Source organism: Pyrus communis, chromosome 8 (genome assembly GCF_963583255.1).
Source record: "Pyrus communis chromosome 8, drPyrComm1.1, whole genome shotgun sequence".
NCBI lineage: Eukaryota > Viridiplantae > Streptophyta > Magnoliopsida > Rosales > Rosaceae > Pyrus > Pyrus communis.
Genome location: NC_084810.1, coordinates 19816867 through 19844623, shown reverse-complemented (window position 1 = coordinate 19844623; position 27757 = coordinate 19816867). Strand labels below are relative to the sequence as shown.

At 38.4% G+C, this 27757-nt stretch overlaps 4 protein-coding genes and 2 pseudogenes across 5 annotated transcripts; 3 read left to right on the top strand and 3 right to left on the bottom strand.

The window, feature by feature from the left end:
* The first annotated feature begins 4597 nt into the window (after window positions 1–4597).
* On the top strand, window positions 4598–6996 carry LOC137743388 (laccase-17-like; annotated as a pseudogene).
* A 2077-nt stretch (window positions 6997–9073) lies between these two features.
* LOC137742374 (laccase-17-like) lies at window positions 9074–11867 on the top strand. The gene is made up of 6 exons (XM_068482228.1): window positions 9074–9193; window positions 9403–9554; window positions 9691–9935; window positions 10086–10214; window positions 10408–11376; window positions 11737–11867. The coding sequence occupies exons 1-6, from the start codon at window positions 9074–9076 to the stop codon at window positions 11865–11867; spliced, it is 1746 nt and encodes a 581-aa protein (XP_068338329.1).
* Window positions 11868–12506: 639 nt separating this feature from the next.
* On the top strand, window positions 12507–16421 carry LOC137742375 (chitinase 2-like). Its single transcript, XM_068482229.1, has 2 exons — window positions 12507–13571; window positions 13622–16421. Exons 1-2 carry the CDS (start codon window positions 13238–13240, stop codon window positions 14203–14205), a joined length of 918 nt encoding a protein of 305 aa, XP_068338330.1. The 5' UTR covers window positions 12507–13237; the 3' UTR covers window positions 14206–16421.
* A 126-nt stretch (window positions 16422–16547) lies between these two features.
* LOC137742376 (uncharacterized) lies at window positions 16548–17731 on the bottom strand. Its single transcript, XM_068482230.1, has one exon. The coding sequence runs from the start codon at window positions 17649–17651 to the stop codon at window positions 16827–16829; it is 825 nt and encodes a 274-aa protein (XP_068338331.1). The 5' UTR covers window positions 17652–17731; the 3' UTR covers window positions 16548–16826.
* Window positions 17732–18872: 1141 nt separating this feature from the next.
* On the bottom strand, window positions 18873–21524 carry LOC137743092 (uncharacterized; annotated as a pseudogene).
* Window positions 21525–22528: 1004 nt separating this feature from the next.
* LOC137741748 (BTB/POZ domain-containing protein At5g60050-like) lies at window positions 22529–25345 on the bottom strand. Of its 2 annotated transcripts, none has more exons than XM_068481471.1 (2): window positions 24216–25345; window positions 22529–23733 (listed from the first exon to the last, which is right to left on the bottom strand). In XM_068481471.1, the coding sequence occupies exons 1-2, from the start codon at window positions 24832–24834 to the stop codon at window positions 22781–22783; spliced, it is 1572 nt and encodes a 523-aa protein (XP_068337572.1). In that variant the 5' UTR covers window positions 24835–25345; the 3' UTR covers window positions 22529–22780. The 2 variants fall into 2 exon arrangements, with proteins under 2 accessions (XP_068337572.1, XP_068337571.1); XM_068481470.1 differs by having other exon boundaries at window positions 22529–23737; window positions 24220–25345.
* Window positions 25346–27757: the final 2412 nt, after the last annotated feature.

Sequence of the window (27757 nt, the reverse complement as noted above, 5' to 3'; positions counted from 1 at the left end):
TACTTCTCAAATCTGCAACCGGTTCCTCTAACCGCGCTTTGCGACTATCCTGGTAGGTGTGTAGAGCTCTTGCTTGGGTGGTCACACCACCACCTTCCATCTGTGTTCCTTCATTGGCATGATTACTTGTGAGAGGTTCTTCCCACGAGCTTCATTCTCTTGATGACTGCGGATTTGAGTCTTGTGGCATGATGGAGGTGGGTGGAACCTTCTTGATTTCCGATTTGGAGGCTTCATTTGAGTGTATTCCTGTGCTTGCAAGAGACGGTGGTTCGTGGTCGGCAGTGGTGTTGACGACAGCTATGCACTAAGGGTTTTTTTTTTTTAATTTTTTTTTAATTTTTAATTTTGTTTTGTTTGTTTCGGCTCATTCTTTTGATTGGGCCTATTGTGGGATTCATATCTTAGTTTTTGGGCTTTACTTGTAATTGGATCCTAGTTTGTAATTGTCTTTGTTTTATTTTTTTTGTTGGTAATGAAACTTTACTTTTGGACTGAAAAAAAAAAGGATTTGAAGAGAAGGAGACTAGTCCTTACCATGCAAGGGCATTATTGGAAGAAAAAAATTGCATTGATTTGCTAGTTGTGGAGAGAGATTCTTTGAGTGTAAGCAGAGGCGTTGTCTTAATTTGTTATTGTGTTCATCACAACTTAATTAGCCACACTTTCAATTAGGGCCAGGTAATTTAATTGCCATATTTGTTTTTTGAACGAACGATATTATCTACATCAGTGTTCTGAAAACCGGCCTAGGCGGCGGAGCCTCGACTCGATTTTAGCCAAAACGTTCACTTAAGGCAGGGAGGATTTAGGCGGCAGCCTAGGCACTCGTTAGGCATTGTAGGCGGTGCTAGGCGGCAGTTAAGGTGACTGCAAATCCCAAACTCACTGCAACTCTCGCAACATATCTGCAACTTCCGATGTTGTACGTAGAAGCAGAGCCTCGGCGAGCTTCTGAAGCTTGCCGTCTATAAGCAGATGAGGGAAGAGAGAGTACGAATAGAGAGAGAGAGAGAGAGAGAGAGAGACAGCCTCGGCGGCGTGAGTTGCAGTCTTGCAAATTTAGTTTTGAGCTTCTGAAAGGCTAATGAACAAGAAGAAATGAAAGGATTTAATGGGAATGGTATTTTCACTTTCCAATGGGTCAAAATGTGGTTTTGATTGGGCCCCACCTTGGGGTATGTGAGAGAGGTGGAGTGGAACCCGGTTTTTAATTTTGAAACCACCCACTGGCACGGTGCATGGTCTTGTTATTTGTTGGGGAGAGTGGGAGAGATGGAGTGGAACCGGTTTCTAATTTTGAAACCACCCAACACTGCATGGTCTTGTTGTCTTTTAAAATGTTGAAGATATAAATAAATACATATCTATACTATATATTATGTTATATATAAATGTTATATGAATTATTTAAATAATAGCTTTTTTTCTTTAGACTATCATATTATATACATAAAATAAGTAATTATATAGTCATATAATATATAATAAATCTAAATCAGCCTAGTCCGCCTAGGCGCTAGGCCCTAGTTCACTGTCTGGCTAGCGCCTAATGTTTTTTAGAATCATGATCTACACTAAGAGGGAGGGGGTGGGTTTAGCCTAACAATGGGCTAGAATCGAACCTAAGATCTCTCACTTGCTAGAGGAATACTACTAAATCATACTACTAAGTGGCAATTGCTATATGTTAATAGTTGGCTAATTGTAGTGATAATGAGATCAAGAAACTAATTAGTTAAGAACAAAAGCCCCTATGTAATGGTATGTGTCTTGATAATGTTAGGTCTGACTCATTAGACATAAGCCTTATGAGCTTATTTTTTCTATTAGTTAGGTGTGGGTCTCCCGTGATTGAGTAATCGTACCTCTGAAAACTTTATTTTCTGTTGTGTCGTCTTTTTGTTTTGTTTTGTTGTGGTACGTTGTTTATTCGCCTGGCAAAGGATTATGAGGACATCTTCGTGATGTCTCATAGCAGAGCTTCTTTGTCGAAGGAGCATCAGAAAGTCATGCAAGGTTTTGTCCTCGTGAGAATTACCTTTCCGTTCGGTTAAATGTGGTTATATGAGGTAGATTTTGTATTGCTTTTCTGTCGTGTTTATAATCATAAAATTGTATTCTAAATAGATGATGTTTTTCGTTTTATATGATTAATAAAATACTTATTACCTTGAAATTAAGAACAAATTAAATATCTGGATAGATAAACCTAAAACCTGTAGTAGGTGCAACAGCAGGCGGTTAGCTCCAGTCACGACGATATATATGTATATATCAACAGGAGCAGTATATACAATGAAATCTTACCATCCACATTCAAATTCGATCACGACATGCAGTGCATGCGTAGATAGCTTTGCTTAAGACAAAATCACGTCAAATGAGGTTTCCGTATTGATACTATTCATCCATGAGATAATGATTTAAAGAATGAATATTAAGAACGACAGCTTCATGTAGCAATGTTTTAATCTGCTTAATTTGTCATTACGATTAAGCAGTGTAAGTGAGAAAGTTGCATTGCATGTGGAATACATGAGGTCTAAAACTTGCTTTTGAATAAACTAACCTATAGAATATTGTCCACGATATAACAAAGTTATTTATGTCACATCCCGATCCCGGCCCTTACCATATCTCGGGCTCGACTCCACCGTAGCACTATATTGTTCTGCTTTGGGTCTCGACCATGCCCTTACGGTTTTGTTTCTAGGAATTCACACGAGAACTTCACATGGGTCACCCATCCTGGAATTGCTTTCGCGCGAACTCGCTTAACTTTGGAGTCGGAGTTCCGATGAACTCCGAAGCAATTGAGTTCCCAAAAAGCCTCGTGCTAGGTAGAGATGAAAATATACATATAAGACTTACAGGATCCACTCCCCTAAACGATGTGGATGTTACAATTTAATTTAGACTACGAAATTCTAAAAAATAAATGAGAAAAATTACCCCCGGGAGAAGAAAGGGGGGGGGGTGGGGGTTGGTTGGATATTTTTTTTATATTTATTCTACTCTCTCTCTCTCTCTCTCTCTCTCTCTCTCTACTCTTCTGTGTTTGTCACTGGTTTATTTTTCGTCAAGCTCCTTGGAACTCAACTTTAGGGTCACTTTTGACATATTAGGGGGCATATGCGAATTTAGTAAAAAGATCCTTCTTATTTGGAAAACATAATTTTTTGAACAATATATTCATACAGAATTCAACAATCAAAATTTAAATTTAACTGAAATTAGCATCTCACTCTTACTAATTGAATCTAATTACTATGATTTAGGGTCCATCCATAAAAAAAAGGAGCACAACTAAAAGAAAGATACAGAAATACACTTGTGTTTGTGGAAAAAAAGTAAGACACAAGTTAGGTTTTTTTTGCTAGAGAAAAGTGGAAGAAAGTAATGCACAAGTTCTTTTGTTGCTAGAGAAAAGTAGAAAATTAATATATTAAGTATAGACTCCACTTAACCAATTGTAATATAGATAAAAATTATGATGATGATTTTTCTTTTCAGTCAAAAAGTTTTTTTATTAGAAAATTTACACATGTAATATATAGAAGGATAAAATTTTTTGGAGGCCCTCATAAATTTGGGTCCCTGTGCCACATCACCTTTTACACACCCCAACGCCGCCTCTTAACTTCAATCCCACTTTCTCTCATGAAACTAAATTTTTACCAATTTGCCCCTTAAAATTCAATGTTTGCTTCACTTTGGTAGAATTTTGTCTATTCCGTTAAGTATCTTTTAAGTTTGCTTAGGTGGCTTCAACACTGCTTATGGGCATTGCACATCTTTTCTTTGCTAGAAAATTCTCCTATGGTGTAATGTTATCCATCGAAAAATGTAAATAAAAACAGAAATTTACTTTTTTGCTATGTCTTTTGGTGATGGATACCACTAACCAAAAAGAAAAAATTAAGTAGGATCCATGTTGTACATCTAAAATGAGATGTAAATATGGTTTTGCATCTCAAATTTACCTTTACCTATTGAAGATGCTGAATATATATAATACAAAAGAATTTACATAATGTGTGAACTCATAATACAGTAGCTCACAATCGTTATATGAATATGTGTCATTCAAACTCACGTAAACTTAAGAAAACTCGATGAAAAATTAGGAGAACCCGTATTTGAAATTGGAAATATCTACTTTTTTTGTTTTCTCCCAGGACAGTTTCACTATTTAGCCAGACTTGCAAATTAAGTAAACTGATTTCTGTATGGCTTATTGCATCTGCAAGTACAGATGCCACCTACTAATTAATAGATTCATCAATCACCAAAATAATAATCTAGTTGTTGCTAAGCTTAATAATATTTTAGTAGGTCAAAATCACGTCCATTTTTGAGTTCATCAGAAGATGGAGAGACGTGGAATATTTGGGAAAGGATCCACTTAAAAGGAAAGGAGGTCAACAGAAATTGATTGTCTTTGACACCACTCTATATATAAAGTTGTTCTAGCAATTGCATCCAACAAATATTAAAATATATACCAAAACTCATGAAGCTCTTCACCTCTCTATTTATAAACAACCCTAAACCTTCATTCAACACACGCTCCATTGCAGCAGCTTCAGTTTCATCCAAACCCTACATATCTCTCACTTTCTTCCGCCCAAAAAAGGAGAGACAGCAAAATGGGCGTTTCTCTTTTGTCATCACCAGCATTTCTTAGACTCTTTCTCTTATCTCTCATTACGTTGTGTCTCATTCCTCAGCATGTTTTTGCAAGCATAACGAGGCACTACAAGTTTGATGTATGTCTATACGTACACAAGATATTCTTTTGTCAAACAATTTGACAATTATAGGTTCTTGTTTGAATGTGTTTACACACACACCCCTCGGGATTCTTATTGTCTGTCCTTTGTATGATTTTATAGATCAAGCAGAAGAATGTGACAAGACTCTGCCACACAAAGAGCATTGTAACAGTAAACGGGCAGTTTCCGGGGCCTCAAATTGTTGCTCGGGAGGGCGATCGCGTCCTTATAAAGTCGTTAATCATGTTCAGAACAACGTCTCTATCCACTGGTAATTAATAGTACAACTATAATTAACTTATAACAAGTTCGGAAAGAAAGTATATGTGCTAGCTTAAATTTGTTGCCATGCATTTTGAATCTTGATAAAAATGGAGGTTACTTAACCATTTAAACCACCAGGCACGGCATTCGACAACTTCGATCGGGGTGGGCTGACGGGCCTGCATATGTGACCCAATGTCCCATACAATCAGGCAACAGTTATGTCTACAACTTCACCATCATAGGACAAAGAGGCACTCTTTTCTGGCATGCTCATATTTCATGGCTTAGATCAACTGTTTATGGTCCCTTGATCATACTTCCCAAGCACGGTGTACCTTACCCATTCGCCAAGCCCTACAAGGAGGTTCCAATCATCTTCGGTAATGCTTCATATCTGCATAAGAATACTCACCAAATGTAACGTACTAATAAGCATATATAAAAAATTATGTCTTATCAATTATATGCTAACAAAAGCTATACAATGTGAATACAGGAGAGTGGTGGAATGCAGACCCTGAGGCAGTTATTAGCCAGGCCTTGCAAACAGGTGGAGGACCAAATGTCTCCGATGCTTATACTTTCAATGGACTCCCAGGGCCCTTGTACAACTGTTCTGCCAAAGGTATCAAATTCAGGGAAACTGAAATTATACGATAATTTCGTGATTTATAACTTGCATGAGTAACTTTGTATATATATGGCGGTCTTTATGCAGATGCATTCAAGCTAAAGGTTCAATCTGGGAAGACCTACCTTATCCGGCTAATAAATGCAGCACTCAATGACGAGCTCTTCTTCAGCATAGCGAACCACACCCTCAAAGTGGTAGAAGCCGACGCCATTTATGTCAAGCCCTTTGACACTGATACGGTTCTGATTGCCCCAGGGCAGACTACAAATGTTCTGCTCAAGACCAAACCCCATTTCCCCAGTGCCACATTTTTTATGACTGCCAGGCCGTACGTGACTGGACTAGGAACCTTTGACAACTCTACTGTTGCTGGTATTTTAGAGTATGAATCAACCTCTAAAGCCCTCCACACTCAACTCCCAATGAAGAAGCTTCCGCTCTTCAAACCAATTCTTCCTGCTCTAAACGACACATCGTTTGCAACAAAGTTCAGCAACAAACTCCGTAGCTTAGCCAACGCACAATTCCCTGCTAATGTCCCCCAAAAGGTTGACAGACACTTTTTCTTCACAATAGGCCTTGGAACCAGCCCCTGCAGCAGCAATAACCAAACCTGCCAGGGACCTAATGGAACAATGTTTGCGGCTTCAGTTAATAACGTTTCTTTTGAAATGCCAACCACTGCTCTACTTCAAGCCCACTTCTCCGGGCAATCAAATGGGGTTTACAGCCCTGACTTCCCAAGCAGTCCTATAATCCCATTTAACTATACAGGCACCCCACCCAATGATACTATGGTGGGCAATGGTACAAAGCTAATGGTACTTCCATATAACACTAGTGTGGAGGTGGTCATGCAGGACACAAGCATTCTGGGCGCCGAAAGCCACCCTCTTCATCTGCATGGATTTAATTTCTTTGTTGTTGGCCAAGGGTTCGGGAACTTTGACCGGAATAAAGACCCTGCAAACTTCAATTTGGTTGACCCTGTTGAAAGAAATACCGTGGGTGTGCCCTCTGGTGGATGGGTTGCCATACGATTCCTAGCAGATAACCCCGGTGAGTAAATTAATAAAGTGCAGTAGTATAATATAGAGTTGCAAATCTGACTATAAGATGTACCAGATAGAATTTAATCAAAGCTATTTCGCCTAATATACTTTAGTGATCAAAAATGTATTTGCAGGTGTGTGGTTCATGCATTGCCATTTGGAGATCCACACTAGTTGGGGCCTGAAGATGGCTTGGCTGGTCCTAGATGGAAAGCTTCCCAACCAGAAGTTGCTTCCTCCCCCGGCGGATCTTCCCACATGTTAATGTTTGACTCATTCCAAGCTACATTTTTTGGACGAGAAACTGCTGTCATTATTTGTAACCCTTCTTTTATTACTGACAACTTTAATTTTTTCATGTGTTATCTAATCAATTATGTTTCAATAATTCTTGTACTGATTCCTATGGAGTTGAGGGGACACACTGTAAAAGTATCAAATTCTAATGTGAGAGGCTGAATATGAAAGTATTGATTCTGTATGATTTTTCTTCATGGCGTCTTAGATAGTAATTGTGTTTAATTTTTCCATCTTTATATTTCAACCAAGTAGACAACCAATTAATCTAAGGGTTGAAGTTTCATCCAACAAAAATCTGCAAACAAAGGGTTTATATTTTCGTAATAACAACCCCGAATTTATAGAAACCAAAATTAACTCATTTTCATGCTGTATCTCTAGCATGCACTACAATGTAGGTGTCTAACCAAAGAAAGAAGACAAGAAATGTAGCACCAATCCACCAGAAACAATGGCGCTACCAAACTAAATCGTTCCTAATATATTTAAAGTAAACGCATTTACATTGAATTCAATTTGTTGGCAGAAGAACTTAAATATATATATAGACCAATTTAATTAATGTATAGATAGTGCACAAGATTACAGAAACAAAATCATTGAGAATTCTTGTAAACGAAGAAATCGGTCAAGCATACCTAGGCATCAAGTGTTGAGATTATGAACCCCAAATTGGGAAAAAGAGAATTTGCATGTGCTTATAATTAATTAGACTATTTCTCATATTGTCAATTGGTTTTTATGGTGGAACCTCAACTTTCTTCATGGTATCAGAGCAAGTTGTCACATGTGTGAAGCCCAACGGCCACACGTGCTCCACGTCATCTAATTTGTGTTGTTCAGGTGTTAGACTTGAAATTTCGACACACGTGAGGGTGCGGGTTGAGATTATGAATCCCACATAGGAAAGAGAAGAGACGTTGCATGTACTTATAAGTAATTAGGCTAATCTCCATTTTCCAAACACTAAAGATGCATTACAAAGATACTAAATAAATTAAGAACATTCAAAATGACACCTTAAAAGTTCTTAATCCAATGTATTGTATCTAGTTATTTTCAAGTCTATCTAATTTTTATAGTAAATTCCTAACAAATTTAGCCTAAATTCCATGAAATTCAGAAGCCCCTAATCTAAAACAATGGTTAAAGTTATTTTATGAATAATATAAAGGTTATTAAGAGTTCATATCATTTAGTTTATACTTTATAGACAAAGAAAGATGGCCAAATAAGGATATAGAACCGGTGCAACAGAAGTAAGCTCAATCTTTAATCGCATCCTTACGATATGAAACACTCAAAAGTGTAATCACAGTTACTAGCACTACAGTTTAGTTATATATTTTTCTTTTACTTTTAAGTAGAATTTCTTTAGTTTTCGTTTACTTATCCGGATGATTCACGCGATCACTTTGTTTATCAACCCTAAACCCTTCTTACTATAATAAGAAGCCCGGACACAAATTGCTGACACTTAAAGCGACATGCAAGTTGGCAATAAACTTCACATAACATATATTCATCATTAGTTCCCTTACGACTTGTGTATACATGCATGCAAAGAAGAGTTGTTTATGCGTGTTACCTTTCGTGACAGACTCGTAGTTGTTGCTAAGCCTGGAAAGTAATATTAAGTAGGTCAAAATCACGTCCATTTATGCAGAGGGACGTGGAAATACTTAGGAAAGATTGGACTTGAAAACAAAGGAGAGAGAGGTCAACAGAAATATTTGATTGTCTTTGACACCACTCTAAAGTTGTTCTAACAACCGTATATGCATATCCCTGTAATATAATAGCTAATTCATCAAGCTCTTCTGCTACAATTTCCTTTATCCTCCAGAAAAGTAATATACTATATTTCTAATTTCTATGACCATGCACCTACTCGACCAAACACTACTCATCCCTCTCCTCTATATATACGCACCCAAAATCTTTCCTTGAACACGCACTCGATTGTAGCAGCTTCTCACTTTCTTGCAGAAAAAGGAGAGAGAGATCTAGAGAGAGAGAGAGAGAGAGAGAGAGTGTGTAAAATGGGTGTTCATCTTCTTTCAACACCACCATTTCTTAGGCTCTTTCTCTTCTCCGTCATAACGTTTTGTGTTATTCCTCAACATGCTCTTGCTGGCATAACCAGACACTACAAGTTTCAAGTATGTGGAAATGCATATATATGTCATAACATATATACTAGCTAGTTGTAATTATATATGTAAACACACGCACCCACAAGGGAGTATACTCTTGTCAAACATGTTAAGCTTGTCACATACATGAAGTTTGAGTCCTTGCATGCATGCATGCAACCATTTCTTCCTTTCCTTTTATGTTCTTATGTTTATCCTTTTAAATGATTTTATAGATCAAACTGCGGAACGTGACAAGATTGTGTCACACAAAGAGCATAATAACAGTGAACGGGCAGTTTCCTGGCCCTAGAATCATTGCTAGAGAGGATGATCAACTCCTAATTAAAGTGGTTAACCACGTCCAAAACAACATCTCTATCCACTGGTAATCATCAACTACAACTTCATAAGCAATATAGAAACTAATCATTTTTTGTTTATATTTTACACCCAATCACCATGCATAATTAATCTAAATAAATACTAATTAATAATGTTAATTAATTTCTTTAAATTGCTAGGCATGGTATTCGACAACTTCGATCAGGGTGGGCCGATGGCCCTGCATATGTGACCCAATGTCCCATACAAACAGGCAACAGTTATGTCTACAATTTCACCATTACTGGGCAAAGAGGCACTCTTTTCTGGCATGCTCACATTTCATGGCTTAGATCAACTGTTTATGGTCCCTTGATCATACTTCCCAAGCACGGTGTGCCTTACCCTTTCACTAAACCCTACAAGGAGGTTCCAATTATTTTTGGTAATTAACATTTAACTGTGTGTGTGTGTGTGTGTGTGTGTGTGTGTGTGTGTGTGTGTAGGTACTAATTCTAATTTCAAATATATTTTCTGCCTATAATATTGCATATAATTGCCAATAAAAGCTATATAATTTATACCTGAAATACAGGTGAGTGGTGGAATGCAGATCCTGAAGCCATAATTAGCCAGGCCTTGCAAACAGGTGGAGGTCCAAATGTCTCTGATGCTTATACCATCAATGGACTCCCAGGGCCCCTATACAATTGTTCTGCCAAAGGTATCAAAATATGGAACGGAAGTCATATGAATTGTTGATTGTCTTTGATAATGTGTCAATATCAATGTGACCAACAAAAAGTATCAACATGTTATCGATATAGTATCAGAAGTATCCATGGTGCTTCCATTCAATATTCTAGAACATGTTACTTTCATCTCAATTGTTTTGTATGTGTGGCTCTTTTCTGCAGATGCATTCAAGCTGAAGGTTCAACCCAGCAAGACCTACCTTCTCCGGCTAATCAACGCAGCACTCAACGACGAGCTTTTCTTCAGTATTGCAAATCACACCCTCAAAGTAGTAGAAGCCGACGCTGTTTATGTAAAACCCTTCGAGACTCACACAATTCTCATTGCCCCCGGCCAAACCACAAATGTTCTTCTCAAGACCAAACCCAACTTCCCAAACACCACATTTTTCATGACTGCTAGGCCATATGTGACTGGCCAAGGCACATTTGACAACTCTACAGTTGCTGGCATTCTAGAGTACGAATCGCCCTCTAAAAACAAAACCCTAACAACGAAGAGACTTTCGCTCTTCAAACCAAACCTCCCCGCCCTCAACGACACATCATTCGCAACCAAATTCACCAACAAACTCCGTAGCTTGAACACCCAACGATTCCCAGCTAATGTCCCCCAAAAAGTTGATAAGCACTTTTTCTTCACCATAGGCCTTGGAACCAACCCTTGTAGCCAAAACAACCAAACATGCCAAGGACCCAATGGGACAATGTTTGCAGCCTCAATTAACAACATTTCTTTTGCAATGCCAAACACTGCCTTACTCCAATCCCACTTTTCTGGCCAATCAAGTGGGGTCTACAGTCCTGACTTCCCAGCCAATCCCATAGTCCCATTTAACTATACAGGGACCCCACCAAATGATATTATGGTGAGCAATGGGACAAAGCTAGTAGTGCTGCCATTTAATTCTAGGGTGGAGCTGGTGATGCAGGACACTAGCATTCTTGGTGCTGAGAGCCATCCTCTGCACCTTCATGGGTTCAATTTCTTTGTTGTGGGTCAAGGGTTTGGGAACTTTGACCGGAATAAGGACCCTAAAATGTTCAACCTGGTTGACCCTGTTGAGAGGAACACTGTGGGTGTGCCCTCTGGTGGGTGGGTTGCTATCCGTTTTCTTGCCGATAACCCAGGTAACTAATTGAAATGACCAAAAAAGTAATTATCAAAGTCAATAACCATGTACTATCACATTAATGATCACATCTCTCTTATGAGAGAAATTCATGTGTCCGACACTCTGGACTACAAGGCAATCCAATCAACTAACCTCTTAGATTTTACACCGTTCACTTCGGTGTCCTAATCGGGCATCTAGGAACAAGAATTTTCTCATGGTCATGGAAGTAAGACTTACGTAAAGACAGAAATATAGTTACTAATGTGATTAGTAATGGTGAATATGCCAATAACAACTCGCATAGATAAATCATATTTCCCTATTGTTGATTTTGTTGATTATGATTGTTAATGTATCATGTGTCAATACACAGGTGTGTGGTTTATGCATTGCCACCTGGAGATCCACACAAGCTGGGGCTTGAAGATGGGCTGGATAGTCTTGGATGGCAAGCTTCCCAATCAAAAACTGCTCCCTCCCCCTGCAGATCTTCCCAAATGCTGAATATTTTCAACCCATTGCTTTCTAACCGTAACTTGCCCCCAATAATTTTGTGCCCATTAATATTTGTTTATTCTTTGGTACCTTTTTGCATTTTAATTACTTTCCCAAATTACATTGTTTGAGCGTGATTGCATTTTTCTTAAGAATAGCTGAAGGGAGCAAAAGAGAGAGACAATTACAACACTCTAATTATATTATTAATGTACAATGCCTCTCAATATTCAATAACATTTACCAGCAGATTCTTGCTGTTCTTTTTCATTTCTTGGAATATAAGAAACAAACACAGAAAAGGACTGGCCTGCATTATTTTAAATCCACACTTTTGGTAACAAACAAGAAGTGTTATTGAATTGTTCAGCTAAGGCGTGTCGTTGCACAATGTTCAGATTTCCTAGTATACAGAAAAAACCAACCAAACCCAGATAAAGCATACCGATGCACGCAGCCGCGGGGAAAAAGACACCTGAAAGTTACGTAGCCGCCCAAGAAGACGGGATCCTATCTTTAGCTTAAGCGTCTGGAAGTTACTCCACTCTAATGAAAACAAGAACAGCATGGTTTTCTTCTAGGTGTGCAGTAGCAGGTCACGATAGAAGACTGATCGCGGATTGAATGGATGGCATGTTACGTCTGCATATTCAAATTCCAGCACCTAATCAACAGCTGTATTCACAATTTGACATCATAACACCTACAATTAACGAGAAAAAAACTAATTTTGTCAAGTTAATGGAGCCCTGCAAATGAAATAGAACTTATTGTTTCACATAGTTGATTAACAAGGGTTTCCACTTTCCAGTTAATGGAGCCCTGCAAATGATTGATCAGAAGTAGACAACCAATTGTGTCGAAATAGCTTTCATAAGGGTTTCATGTTAATGGAGCCCTACAATTAACTAATCGATCAGTAGTAGACATGCATTCACGTCAAATAGATGATAGCTCTATGCAATAAGCAGTCTCACTATATTCCTTACCAAGTATATACCTAAGAATCCAAACACTAGGATATGTCTGTAATAAGACATTCCGCATAGGTTCTTAATTACTTAATGAACCAATTCAACACTTTATATCCAAATGATACAAGTTGAATTCTTAATAAACAAAAATGATATCTATTATGTATCTGTTGGTTCGTGACATCCGCCAAGAAATCATATATTCTTGTCAACATACTGGATGGGGAATCAAATGAATTTGCGAAGCAGTAACATTATCCTTCAAAATAATGAGACACCAGCACCAAAACAAAAATATTGTAAACAAAAGTAATTCCATCTGAGGCTCACCTGTATAAGTACCTCCAAACGAGGTCGCACAATTGGCCCCAGAAGTACGAAACTTTCACAGTTCCACTTGCAGCCATGATTTCATTTAAGCTCCTACCGTTCCTTTTTCTTCAAATGTTTTTCACATCAGCGTCAATGATCAAAGCAGCCCCAGCAAACCCAAAGCTCTTCAGAGAATACATAGGAGCTGAGAACAAAGGTGTCACTTTCACAGAAGTACCCGTTGATTCCAAAGTTGAGTTTCACTTCATCCTCTCCTTTGCTATTGATTATACAACACAATCCATTAATCCTTCTCCCACCAACGGAGACTTTAATGTCTTCTGGGACACAGAGAACCTCACCCCTGCCAATGTTTCCGCCATTAAGGCCCGTCATCCAAATGCTAAAGTAGCTCTGAGTCTTGGAGGTGATACCGTTGGCAACATCCAAATGCTAAAGTAGCTCTGAGTCTTGGAGGTGATACCGTTGGCAACAAAAATGCGTCCTTCAATCCTAAATCAATCAATTCTTGGGTTAGAAATGCTGTCTACTCACTAACTCAGATAATCAGAAAATATCATTTGGATGGAATTGATATTGACTACGAACACTTCCAGACAGATCCCAATACATTTGCCGAATGCATTGGGCGACTGTTGTTCTCCCTTAAGCAAAACAATATTGTGTCCTTCACATCAATAGCACCATATGATGATGACTCGGTGCAGCGAAATTACCTGGCATTGTGGAGGAAGTACGGGCATCTCATTGACTACGTTAACTTTCAGTTCTATGCCTACGACAATCGCACGACTACAACTCAGTTTTTGAAATATTTCGAGATGCAGAGCTCAAATTACAAAGGTGGCAAGATTCTAGTGAGCTTTGGAACAGATAACAGCGGGGGTTTGTCTCCTGAACACGGCTTCTTTGCGGCTTGTACTAAGCTTAACAGCGAGGGCAAACTTCATGGCATTTTCATTTGGTCCGCAGATGACTCCAAGAAGGATCATTTTCGTTATGAGAAGCAAGCACAAGCCTTTCTATCTAGTGTAAATTGATCTGTACTTTTTTTCTTTCTTTCCCTTGTATTTGTTGTTATTTTATTCCTAATTATAAAGAAGAAAATAACGAGTCCCTCTTTATTAAGGTTGTTGCCCAGTCAATCCCTCTCTATACGATGAATTTTTCCTCCTACCAAAGTTTTTCTGCGACGATTTGAACCAGCTTGTGGCCAAATTTTGGTGAACAAACTTGTGGCCAAATGTTTCCTCCTACCAAAGTTTTTCTTTCCCTTAATCCCTCTTTATTAAGGGGAGACGAAGTGAGAATTTGGGAAGATAGATGGCTCCCAATCCCTCTCGGTCCCAGATTTTTTCCCCGAAACCGCCCCACTGTGACTTAGTTCTTGTAGAAGACCTTATTGATGAGTCTAAGAATCGGAACATTCCGCTCCTGAGCCATCTCTTCTCGGATGTGGAGGTTCAAAGCATTCTGTCCCTTTCCCTGAGCTTCCGCTTGCCGAATGACAAACTCATATGGCACTATGACAGGAAAGGTTATCTTCTCAGTCAAGAGTGCGTATCGTGTCACCCGGGACTGGATTCAATCTCGAAGGGAGGCTGCTTCATCCTCTGCTAATTCTTCCGGTGAGGCTTGGAAGAAACTATGGGCTGCTAGGGTGCCTCCTAAGGTTAAGACTGGGGTTTGGAGGATTGGATTGGATATCATCCCGACATGCATCAATCTCCATAGAAAGAGGATTCAAAACGGATATGGTATGTGTTCTCTGTGGAGCGTATGGCGAATCCACGAACCATCTAATGTGGGATTGCATTTTCAAAATGCATGATATCCCCCGTGTACTTCGTGATCTTCCTCTGTTTTAGATTGCTCAGCTCTCTGGGCTGTCGAACATAATCAATCAAATTTTGAGATTTGTTTGATGGTCATGTGAGCTATTTGGAATGCAAGGAACGACCATTTCTGGAACGATGTAGTGACTCCACCTGACCTTGTCACTACCCGATGTTGTTGGTGGCAGGAATTAAACAGAGTGGCTTTTACCCCCACCCAAAGAACCGGGGCTCACACACAGTTGCATTTTCGTTGGTCTCGTCCTTCTACTTCCTTCTTCAAGGTTAATGTTGATGGTGCATGGAATGAACAACTCAAACAGGGGGGAGTTGGGAGTATTATCAGGGATGATCAGGGCTCTTTTGTGGCAGCTGCTGCGAAAAGCTTGAACATGTGTATTCTCCTCTTCAGGCTGAGACGTTGGCTGCCAGAGATGGCCTCTTGCTGGCGACACAAAGGGGTCTTCAAAATTTTATTTTGGGATCTAATTTGCTCCAGATTGTTGCGGCGCTTAGAAACCCTTCCGCTGATCACACATATTATTGAGGATTCAAAGGCGCTTATTGCTTCAGTCACTGGAGCTTCCTTTTCCCATGTTCGTCGTCAAGCAAATGGCATTGCCCATTGTCTGGCTCGCACTGGTCTTCTTTCAGGAACCAACTGTAATTGGGAGAGGGTCCCTCCGGATCTTATCTCTGACTTATTATTTGAAGAACAAGTGTTGTAATGGATTTTGCAACCCTGTTAATACTATCTTAATGAAGCTATTGATCTTTTCTCAAGAAAAATAAAAATCAGAAACAGAGGGAATTCAAATATACATGGTATACCAAAAATACATATACATCTAAAGAATCATTACAGAGGAGTAAGGATTCTATAGTTTCTGCAGTATTTAGTGTTGAACTGGTACTGTGTACCCTTCTTTTTTGTTTTCAATTACATGAATAAACATGGATATATTAAGGCAAATAGGAAGAACGAAATATTGGCAAAGGAGAAAGCAAGATGGTGGGGGCAATATTGTTAAATAAGAGGAAACACGAACACGGAAGAGTTGATACAGAGATATCATACCTGGTAGTGCTCTTATATAACTGGTTACCACGGTATCTGATAGGTTTATGCATTATTCTGTTCAAACTTCAAAAAGGTATAAGCCTTGGGGAAACAAGTTGACAGACTATTGTAAATGAACTGATCCAATAAGAACAAAAAGATGCCCAAAATTAGAATATGCTGGTGGAGAACCTTATGCATATACAGGGCCTTGGATCATTATATACAAGAGCAAAGGAAATACCAAATACCCATCAAAGAAAAAAAGAACAGGGATAAAAAAAACATAAACGGAAAACGTGGATTTATGCAAAGAATGTAATGTATGGAATCCCCAACAAGTGAAAGAAGCATCCTTTATTTGTTGGAAATATGAGTAACCACAGTTTTCCCAATTGATTAAAACATCATCCAACGGCGCTTTCTAGGCCTTTTTTTTTTTCCTTTCGTAGGCCAGTATTTCATTAGCCATCTACAAAATTGCAAGTGATAGAATCAGTGTTCTTTGAAATAATCATAACACTTGACATACAAAACCGAATGCAGAAAACACAAACTGAAATAACACTAGTATTAAGAATCAAAATCGATATGGCATTATCAAAGTTTTCATTGCAATCAATAATATCACCTGGCATTGGTAATTAGCACTACATACAAAATTACCCTGAACGTGCAGAGGAGCAGACCCTCATGGAATTGAAATCTCCACCGAATCCCAGAAAACTCAAAACCGACAGCAATGAACAATTGTGTCATTGTCTTCTCAACTTTTCCTCCTCTTCTTCTTTTTCTTATCCCCTTGTTCTTCCGAAGCATCAGAACCTCCATCTTCTAATACCCCACTCTTCCGCTTCTTACTCTCCTCCTTCTTTGCCTCTCCGCTCCCCGTTTTAGCCCCGCCGTGTCCTTTCTTAATTTGAACCCTATTTTCACCGGAATTGCTAACATTGTCCCTCCTTTTCTTCTTCTTATTTTGTGTATCAACTGAATCAGCCGGCTCTCTCCTTTCAACACCCCCATTTGCCCTCTCTGCAATTTTAGCCCCAGCATCTCCCTTGTCAATTCCCCCTCCATTTTCATTAGAATTACCATCATTGTCCCTCTTCTTCTTCTTCTTATTCCTAGGCACCTCTACTGAATCAGGTGCTTCTTTCTTTTCACCACCGTCCCCTCCCCTCTCTGCAATTCCACCTCCATCTTCCCCAAAATTACGAACTTCACCCTTCTTCCTCTCCTTCTTCTTCCCCTCGGCATCCACTACCTGTCGCTGCGTTTTCGGCTTGAACTCGAGCCCATGACTAACTTCACTCACACCGGCACTCTGAGCTGGATTCTCTCCGACGGTCTCTGCGTCGTCGTTTTCTTTCTCCGACCTGTGCCGCCGCGATCGCTTCCGTTCCGACCTCGGCGATTTGAGCTCCTTGTGCAGCTGCTTCAGCTCCTTGAACGATGTCAAGGTGCGTCGGAGATAGACGCTGAACTCTTGCGACGCGCCGGTGTCGCTGGTGACGAAGGAGGACAGAGTGGAGGTCGCTTTGGAGAGAGAGATTGGCTTCGACGAGACGACGATCCCTGAGACCGTTTTCATGGTTAGGATTTCTAGGGTTTTAGGGAGAAAGGCGGCGAGGTTTTATCTAGGGTTTTCAACTTAGGGACCCATGGTTTAAATAAAACACGTTTATTTATTGATTTGCCTTGAAAATTTTGAAATGCTTATATTAATCACTTCAAGTTAGCAAGTACCATTTACGACAATGGTGGAAAAATATTGTGTTCTTACATGACAGAATGGGTTCAAACGCTTTGTTTCACTATAAAAAAATAAAAAATAAAAAAAAAATCACTTCTAGTTTTTTACAAGAATTCCGCATACTATTTTTGCTTTTATTGTTATATCAAAAGTTACTCCACCTATTACTTGACATAAAATGGATAGGGAGCTTTATATAAAGAGATAAAAAAAATTTACAATATTCAAGGAACTCCACTAATCTTTAAACATTTCAATGAGAAATAAAAACATAAAAACAACTAAAGCCCAGCTCAAAAACATGTAAACAATGTTTTAAAATACCAGCAATACCCCTAAGGCCTTAGGGCTATTAATATAACCCAGCCTTCACAACTCATACAAAATTAATGTGTCATAAGCTCAACTTATTCTCGACTATTTATGCATAATCAGTTCAACCCGTCATTGACTATTTTGCAGAATTAGTTCAATCAATTCTCGATTATTTTTGCAGAATCAGTTCAACTCGTCATTGACTATTTTGCAGAATCAGTTCAATCAATTCTCGATTATTTTTGCAGAATCAGTTCAACCCGTCCTCGACTATTTCTACAGAATCAGTTCAACCAGTCCTTAACTATTTTGCAAAATCAGTTCAATCAATTCTCGACCATTTTTGCAGAATCAATTCAACTGGTCTTTGACTATTTTTGCAAAATCAATTCAATCATTCCTTGATCATTTTTGTAGCTCAGTTCAACCCGTCTTCGATCATTTTTACTGAATCAGTTTAACCTGTTTTCGAACATTTTTGCAAAATCAATTCAATCCGTCTTCTACAATTTTTGCAGTATTAGTTCAATTCGTCCTCGACTATTTTTGCAGAATCAATTCAACCCGTCTTCGACTATTTTTGCAGAATCAGTTCAACTCGTCCTTGACCATTTTTGCAAAATTTGTTCCATCAATCCTTCATCATTTTTGTAGAATCAGTTTAACTCGTCGTCGACCATTTTTGCAAAATCAATTCAACCCATCGTCGACCTTTTTTGCAAAATCAGTTTAACCCGTCCTCGATCATTTTTTAAGAATCAATTCAACCCGTCTTCGATCATCTTCTAATACCCCACTCTTCCTCTTCTTACTCTCTTCCTTCTTTGCCTATTCGCTCCCTCGTTTTAGCCCTGCCATGTCCTTTCTTAATTTGAACCCTGTTTTCTCTGGAATTGCTAACATTGTCCTTCTTTTTCTTCTTCTTATTTTGTATATCAACTGAATCAGCCGGCTCTTTCATTTCAACACCCATATTTGCCCTCCCTGCAATTTTAACCCCAACACCTCCTTTGTCAATTCGCCCTCCATTTTCATTAGAATTACCATCATTGTCCCTCTTCTTCTTCTTCTTCCTAGGCACCTCTACTGAATCAAATGCCTCTTTCTTTTCACCACCGTCCCCTCCCCTCTCTACAATTCCATCTCCATCTTCCCCAAAATTACGAACCTCACCCTTCTTCCTCTCCTTCTTCTTCCTTTCAGCATCCACTACTTGTCGCTGCGCTTTCGGTTTGAACTCGAGCCCATGACTCACTTCGCTCTTACCGGCACTCTGTGCTGGATTCTCTCCAACGGTCTCTGCGTCGTTGTTTTCGGTCTTTGACCTGTGCCGCCGCTATCACTTCCGTTCCAACCTCAGCAATTTGAGCTCCTTGTGCAACTGCTTCAGCTCCTTGAACGATGTCAAGGTGCATCGGAGGTAAACGTTGAACTCTTGCAACGCGTCGGTGTCGCTGGTGACGAAGGAGGATAGAGTGAAGGTTGCTTTGGAGAGAGAGATTAGCTTCGACGAGACAACGATCCTGAGACCGTTTTCATGGTTAGGATTTCTAGGGTTTTAGGGAGAAAAGGGGCGAGGTTTGATCTAGGGTTTACCAATTTAGGGATGCATGGTTTAAATAAAACACGTTTATTTATTGATTTGCCGTGAAAATTTTGAAATGCTTATATTAATCACTTCAAGTTTGCAAGGGGCCATTCAAGTTAGCAAGTGGCCATTTATCACAGTGGTAGAAATGTGTTGTGCCCTTACATGACAGCGTGGGTTGTAACCCCGTCTATGGCTAAGTTAACATTTAACTTACTAACGTTATCGTTTCACTAAAAAAAAAAATCACTTCGAGTTATTTACAAGAATTCCGCATACTATTTTTGTTTTTACTGTTAAATCGGGAGTTATGTGTCATAAACTCAATTCATCCTCGACTATTTTTGCAGAATCAGTTCAACCATCCTTGACTATTTTGCAAAATCAATTCAATCAGTTCTCGATCATTTTTGCAGAATCTGCAGAATTAGTTCAACTCGTCCTTAACTATTTTGCAGAATTAGTTCAATCAATTCTTGACCATTTTTGCAGAATCATTTCAACTCGTCTTTTACTATTTTTGCAGAATCAGTTCAATTAGTCATTGATCATTTTTGTAGCTCAGTTTAACCCGTCTTCGACCATTTTTGCAAAATCAGTTTAACCCGTCTTTGATCATTTTTGCAAAATCAATTCAATTTATCTTCTACAATTTTTGCAGTATCAGTTCAATCTGTCATCGACTATTTTTGCAGAATCAATTCAATCAGTCCTTCATCATTTTTGTAGAATTAGTTCAATAAGTCATCGACTATTTTTGCAGAATCTATTCAATCAGTCCTTCATCATTTTTGTAGAATTAGTTTAACTCTTCGTCGACCATTTTTGCAAAATCAGTTCCACCCGTCGTCGACCTTTTTTGTAAAATCAGTTCAATTTGTCATCAATCATTTTTGTAGAATCAGTTCAACCCGCCCTCAACTTTTTTCTTCTTTTTTTGGCATAATCAGTTCAACCCGTCATCGACCATTTTTGTAGAATCAATTCAACCCGTCCTTGACTTTTTTTGCATAATCAGTTCAACCCATCTTTGACCATTATTTTTCTAGATTTTCCTAGCCTCAGTCGGTGGACTTGACTTTTTCATTATTATTATTATTATTATTATTTTTAGATTTTCCTAGCCTAAGGGAAGAACAATTCTTCATGAATTAACTGAAGGCGCAATCACACATTACACGATCTCGCAAACAATATTATACATATTATTCCAAAATTAACACATTATATACAAATCAAAATTTAATACTATATTTGAAAATGCGTAGGCAAATGGGTTTAATACTCCATCAGAAGCTACAAACAGAATCAATCTAATCGAAACATAAAGGCAACAAGTATACACGAGAATTAATTCAAAACTACAAAAAAGATAAGTAACTTGCCAAAAATGTGTGTGGGAGAGGGAGATCAATAGGCAATAGACTTGGGCTACCAGCTAGAAGATGATCAAGAGATGTGGCATGTTACGGCCAATGTGATCAACAGATCATTGGGCTGCCAGCTGACAGATTTACTGTATTAAGAAACCAACAAAACCAAGAGACCCTGAAACGCGCTCGTTTGAGATCTTTAGTTATATCCCGCAAAGCCACAAGAGTTGCATAAACACCTGGCTCATATTGTTCAATCCATTCTGCCTCAACTGTATTATCATTAGCAGGCAATGGAAAATTCTTAGATCTCGCACCATTATCCCCATCTTGAAATGGCCAGAATTCCTTACCAACAAAATTTTCAGACACACTACTTTTGTCCTTGTAAAATGATCCACCACCATTAGGTAGTTTATGTGGGGATTTTATCATCCCATTGGAGGTCAGAAGCTCCGACTCTGCTGCACATTTGTTTCATTCGTTCCAAGTGGATCCTTGGGTGAATGAGTGGGCCCTGATTTCCATTTGTTGTGGAAGAATTAATTCCCAAGGATGAGATCGAGTAAGAATTAACCCTTGGAGCAAGTCTTAAATTTTGACTTCTAACCTCACCTTATTTCACTCCAACTCTTGCCCTAAAATTTGATTTTCGGTTAAAACTCAAAATAGGCCCAAATATCAACCAACTTTTAGGTTTTAACCCCACTGGTGCGACTGAACGCGCCCAGTAGAGGCCACCCACATGAGATTTAATGCGCCTATTTGAATCTCATGCCCCCATCTTTTTCAAACCAAACATGCTGGATCCCATGCACATGGGCATGTCTACAAAATAAAAGGGCTTGTCGGCAAGAATTGAGAGCCTAACAACTCTTTGATTTAATCCAATGGTTTGGATCTTTGGACCGTTGACTAATCCAACAGTCCAAATTCAACTTTAATTTTTTTTAGTTTTATATTTATAAATTTATTGAATCCAATGGTTGAGATCTAATATGATCAAATCTAATTATAAATAAAAGATTTAAAGACCCCAATTAAAATAATTTTAAAATTTTATTTAATTCAAACTTCATTAAAAAAACTCTACAAATACCTGTGTATTTGTTCAAACATCCACCCAAAATTCACTTTTTTCGTACAATTCTTCCAATTTTTCTCTCTACCATCTTACAAAAACATTTCTCTCATGCATTTCATATTCTTTTATGCATTTCATATTCTTTCATAGTGTCTAATGAGTTTCATAGTATCGGTTTAGTGGTTTTTCAATATTTATCGAAATTTAAATATTTTTAGGTAAAAATGTTCATAAAATTAATTTAGGATAGTCTACATAATTTATTTATTAAAAAAAAAAAGTTAATTAAAAAAATAATTTAAATTCATTTTTTAATAATCTGGAGCATGAACTTTGCCTACCAGAGATGGGTACCTGTATAATTTGTATGTAACATTTTCATAGCATTGATCTTCAAAATTGACATCCCTCTGTAAATTCTAGCTGCTCAGAGAAATAATGTTGAGAAACCGTAAAAAAATGTTTCCATTTCAGAGATTTGTAGGTCACAGTGCCTAGAGTTGTGTAGTTTTCGCTCGTGAGCGCCTACAAAAACTATGCGATAAAAACTGGTACGGAATACAAAAGTATTGCTTTTATGTACGTGTACATTGTATGTAGATTTTATTCAGCTTGGATAGTCACAAACAGTTATTTGCAACTGAGTATTTTCCTGCTCCGATACGTGTTTGATAAAAGCTCTTCTCCACCAAACCTCGAATGCCTTCTGAATGTTGGGGCAATCGTCTCCCTTGTTTAGAAACCGATCGAACCACTTAAGCAAAATTGTCTGCTGCTGCTGCAATGGCAGTGTGAGAATTGTCTGGCTTATTCCCTCTTCAACCAGTTTCTTATCAATAGATCTCGAAGAAGCCCTCCTCATCCATCCGAAATCTTCATACAGAGCTTCCAGCCATGTCGATAGCAACAAGAATCTTGTTTCTTTCGGCACAAGCAAATTCCTGCTCCCAATTGCAACGCATAGCTGAGCAGTGATCCTGCTGATTTCGTGCCTGTACATGGTTGCAATCTTCGAATGCAGGTCCACAAGCTCCTTCTGATCCGCCCATAACTTGACAAACTCCTCGCCCATTTTCTTGTCCACCAGAATACCAACAATCCACTGCATGTTATCAGCCTCTCTCGCTATCTCTGCCATCAAAACCCCACGGTCCCGCCTGCCATCATCCGCAGATGTAGCTTCAGATAAGCACAGGACAAGAGAACTCAGACATCTGTGGCAAAGATGATAAAGGGTTTCTTTAGAGACATCAATCCTATTGCTGTCACCGCCTTCATCCTCTCTGAGCAACCGAGAAATGAGCGTCTTCATTTCCCTCCGAGCTCTATCATCTTTTGCTTGAAGAACGCCGGTCAACAGTCTCATGAAAATGCCATCAGCTCTTGCAGAAGTGGACAATTCAGACGAAACTCTGAGCAGAACTTCACTGGCTAAGTCTTCATGAAGCTGGAGCTCACTGAGTTGCGATACAACTTTCTCCTCTTCTTCCTCGGACCACGGAACAGCTTCCAAATACTCCAAGCATGAGGCAATCCCCTCATCATACATTATAGCAGCAGCTACCTGCAACAAACAAAAATTTCACAAATATTCATCGTCACAAACTCGACAAACGATAAACAAATGACCGTGACTCCTAGTTATCGAATATTCGATTCTTTTTTCAAATTTTCATATAGATTTTAGAAAATACAGATTCGGGCTGTTGATTTTAAAAGATAAACAACTAGGAAAACAAAAATGCAGCTTTGCACAAGAAATTGCAAATGTAAAATGGGATTTCTGGAATTAAAAAAAAAAAAATTAACGATACATCAAAGCGTGTACAATACAAGAATTAGGATTCCTAATTTCGATAAGTTTTTATTTGTGCTATTTTAGTAACTTTAACAGTACATCAATTACGTGTATTGACTATCCCAAAAGTGCACAGATTTCCAAAACTCATAATCCTAATCCAAAATTTTCTCACCAACCAAACAGAGCATAAGACAGAGAGAAACAAAACAGAGAAAATGCTAAAAGAAAAAGCCAAAAGTACATACCTTTAGCAAACCCAAAACCCTAGAGACCTCCTCACCCATCAACCTCCTCTTCAGATCATCAGAGTACATGAGCACCACAGCCTCCACATACACCTCCACGTCATCGCAGTCCGAAATCTCCACGCAGTGCGAAACCCCCCGCTCCTTTCGGAGCTTTTCGGCAAAGAACCGGCTTTTCGCCGCCAGCACGCTCTTGTGCACGTCCATCGACACCCTGAACCCGTCCTTGGCCACCACCGTCAGCCTGACGTCGCCGGACACCAGCCCTCCCCAATTGGGGTTCCGAAACGGCGCGTTTTGGAGAAGCCTGTGGACTTTCTCATGGATTTTCCGGTCCGGGAGGAGCTTGGAGTCCCGGTTCTGGTCGTCGGACATCATCTCGTAGAGGGTTTGGGACGGGGTCGGTCGAGTCAGAGAGTGATTTGACCCGGCGAGTTGCGGCGGCGGAGGTTGGGGAGAAGGAGGGGAGGAGAGGGGCTTGGAGGGCGAGGAGGTGGGGGAATAGAGCTTGGAGAGGGATCTTGACGGCGAGAAGGAGAGGGTTTGATCGGAGATGAAGCCCTGTTTGATCATGGCGGAGACCTCCCTCGATTTGAGCGCGTTCTCGGCCGCCATTGGAGCTCTGAGAGCTCGGTGGGGGAATTAAGTGAATGGGAAAGAAAACCCAGAAGTGGGATTTTCGTGGGGATGCAAGGATTGAAAGAAAGATGGGTTCTTGGAGGATTGGAGTGAGAGAAAATGAGTAATCAATCAATCAAAGAAAGAAGTGAACTTTTCTAGGAAAGTAGAGAGAGCGAGGGGGAAGTAATAAAGAATGTTTTCTCGGGAAGTAGACAGTAAATATTTTCCTGGAAAATGAAGAAAGTAGGAATCCAAGAAATAGAGAGAGAGAGAGAGAGAGAGAGAGAGAGAGAGAGAGAGAGAGGGGTAATGGTGTGAATGATTATAACGAACCTGAGTAAAAGGGTTTGTTTATGGAAGGAAGAAGGTAATATTTATATGAACAGCTGAGCTGCCCACCCACTATCACTCACTCACTCCAGGTCGTACAATTTTGTTTGGTTTGCTGTAAAATTATGCTTTATAGGTATGGAGGAAAGGAGTTCATGTGGACCATCTGTGTATTATCATGTATAAATTATAATAATTATAATATTAATCAGCTTTTAATTAGTTTATCAAATGGATCTAACTTTTGTTTAATTAGTTTAATATTTTGGATGTTTGGATGATAATGGTTGGAGATTCTACCTGTTTGCTGCAGAGTGCAGAGAACCCTAATCCAGATTTAATAATCTAATCATAATTAGTAAAATGGAATAGGTTTTTTTTTTTTTTTTTTTTGGATACAAAGAAAGGTTTTTTAGTTGCAGAGGAGGACCTAGAAGTGGGATCTGAACTCTGCATTCTGTGCAGTAGTGACACAGTCATATGAAGTGGTTGAGCAATGGGGCATAGCATGTCTCGAACTTCAACGTAATGATTCTCCCTTTCTCATTCTCCAAATAACTTTCATGCGACGTATGAATCATATCACTTGAGAAGCAAGATAGTCGGATAAATAGTGTGTTTCACCCACAACAATGAGGCCGTTCGAGATGATAAACTGGTATTTGGGTACAATGCGATCAACTTTTCTCAAGTTTGCTTTTGTTGTTGCACAAAATGATTTATGAGATTATGTTACGATCTGTTGTTCAAACGCAAGGGTAAGTGATTATTCTTGAGATAGTGTGGTTGAGTGGATGTTTATCTATCTATCTATCTATATTATCTTGTATATTATTAAGGGAACATACCTTGCCAACCCTTTTGCCCCTTTTTTTCAATTTTATCCCCCACTTTTGAATACACAAAGTTGAGATAATGAGGGCAAAATAGTAATTTTGTACATTTTGACAAAATGACAATCATATCCTTTTTTTTTTTCTATTTTGCCCTCATTTTTTATGCACAATATTTACATAAGAAGGGTAAAATAGTAATGTTGTACATAAAATATGCACTTATGAAGAGAAATTGTCTCACCATCATTTTTTCATACAAGTAAGTGAAATCATAATATTTTTTGAATTGTTTGAATGAACTGAAACCATTGTGCTTGAGGAGAATGTAGAAAAAGGTAGATCGGTTGTTTACACACACAAATTGTGTGCTCTATGTTAGTACAAGGATAAAGATAATTCATAACAGAATCAACTCAAGTGCCACGTGGGTGGACCAAATGATATTTAAGACAATCACACCAGCAAAGCTGCTCCATTGCCCGTGTAATATTTGTGCAAAGTCAATAATAGAGCGACTGTGAGCCTGAAATTATCGGCCCAAATAAATGCGTGAAAAATGAGTTGAGATGTAACATACGAAAATTTAGAGATAAAATTTATAAATTAAATAATAGTCATCAAAATTTAGAATATGAATTTCATAAAATTTATCTTATGAATCAAAATTAAATAATAGTCATCAAAATTTCATAACTCATCTTTCGAATATTGTATATTTCGTATAACAGTAACTCATCAAAATTAAATAATGGTCATAATAGTCATCAAAATTTTGATGAGTTATGAAAATTTCATAACTCATCTTTCGAATATTGTTATGAAATTTTATGAAATTTTGATGACTATTATGACTCATATATACGAAATTTTGATGACTATTATGACTCATATATACGAAATTTTGATGACTATTATTTAATTTTGATTCATAACTCATCAAAATTTCATAACTCATCTTTCGAATATTGTATATTTCATAACGTTACTGTTATACATAACTCATCTTTCGAATATTGTATATTTATCTTATGAATTTCATAATCGGATTTGTTCAATTTATAATCTTTATTGGAAGATGATCCCTGCAAAAAAAAAAAAAAAAAAAAAAAAAAAAATCAAATGGAGTTTGTTTAGTCATCAAAATGTATGAAACAAATCGACAGTGTGAATACCAAGTAATATATTCATAATGAACCGTCTATTTATTTGATACATTTGGTTGACTAAAAGATTTCTAATTCAAATAATTTTTCCCTAGGATGATCTTCAAATGAGATTAAAAAAACTGAACAATATTGACTATAGAGTTTATATGATGAAAATACACTTATCGCAAAAGGTAGAATATGTGCATTCACCCAGTGAAAAAAATGCAAGTATTATTCAACTACGTAAAACACAAGTATTATACCATAGAAATAAACTTCATATAAGATTAAAAAACTGAATGATTCTGATTATAGAAAGAAAAAAGAAAGTTCGTATGGAGGTTTTTTAATAATTTGTTATGGCTTTCTTGTTTTTAACACTCACGGTGGTTTCAGTTTGGTTAAAAAATAAGGGCTTGGCATGAAGTACACAAAGCCACTCTGTTGTCATTTCGAGTGAATTGGTCAAAAAGTTTGCTTAAATTTTGAGTTTTAAACAAACCATGTGCGTTTAAATTTTGCGGAGGATGAGTTGTCGCTTCCACAAGTGAATGCCGGCAGGGCTGTACACTCTCACATCACAACTTGGCATTTTGTAAAGTT

What these genes read in the sequence shown, in the direction of transcription:
- LOC137742374 (XM_068482228.1), top strand. Translation starts at nt 9,074, where the DNA reads ATGGGTGTTCATCTTCTTTCAACACCACCATTTCTTAGGCTCTTTCTC. An exon ending in AACAACATCTCTATCCACTG is followed by an intron (nt 9,555 to 9,690) that starts GTAATCATCAAC and finishes TTAAATTGCTAG; the next exon opens with GCATGGTATTCGACAACTTC. An exon ending in TTTTCTTGCCGATAACCCAG is followed by an intron (nt 11,377 to 11,736) that starts GTAACTAATTGA and finishes GTCAATACACAG; the next exon opens with GTGTGTGGTTTATGCATTGC.
- LOC137742375 (XM_068482229.1), top strand. Translation starts at nt 13,238, where the DNA reads ATGATTTCATTTAAGCTCCTACCGTTCCTTTTTCTTCAAATGTTTTTC. An exon ending in AGTAGCTCTGAGTCTTGGAG is followed by an intron (nt 13,572 to 13,621) that starts GTGATACCGTTG and finishes TGAGTCTTGGAG; the next exon opens with GTGATACCGTTGGCAACAAA.
- LOC137742376 (XM_068482230.1), bottom strand. Translation starts at nt 17,651, where the DNA reads ATGAAAACGGTCTCAGGGATCGTCGTCTCGTCGAAGCCAATCTCTCTC.
- LOC137741748 (XM_068481471.1), bottom strand. Translation starts at nt 24,834, where the DNA reads ATGGCGGCCGAGAACGCGCTCAAATCGAGGGAGGTCTCCGCCATGATC. An exon ending in TTTGGGTTTGCTAAAGGTAT is followed by an intron (nt 23,734 to 24,215) that starts GTACTTTTGGCT and finishes TGTTGCAGGTAG; the next exon opens with CTGCTGCTATAATGTATGAT.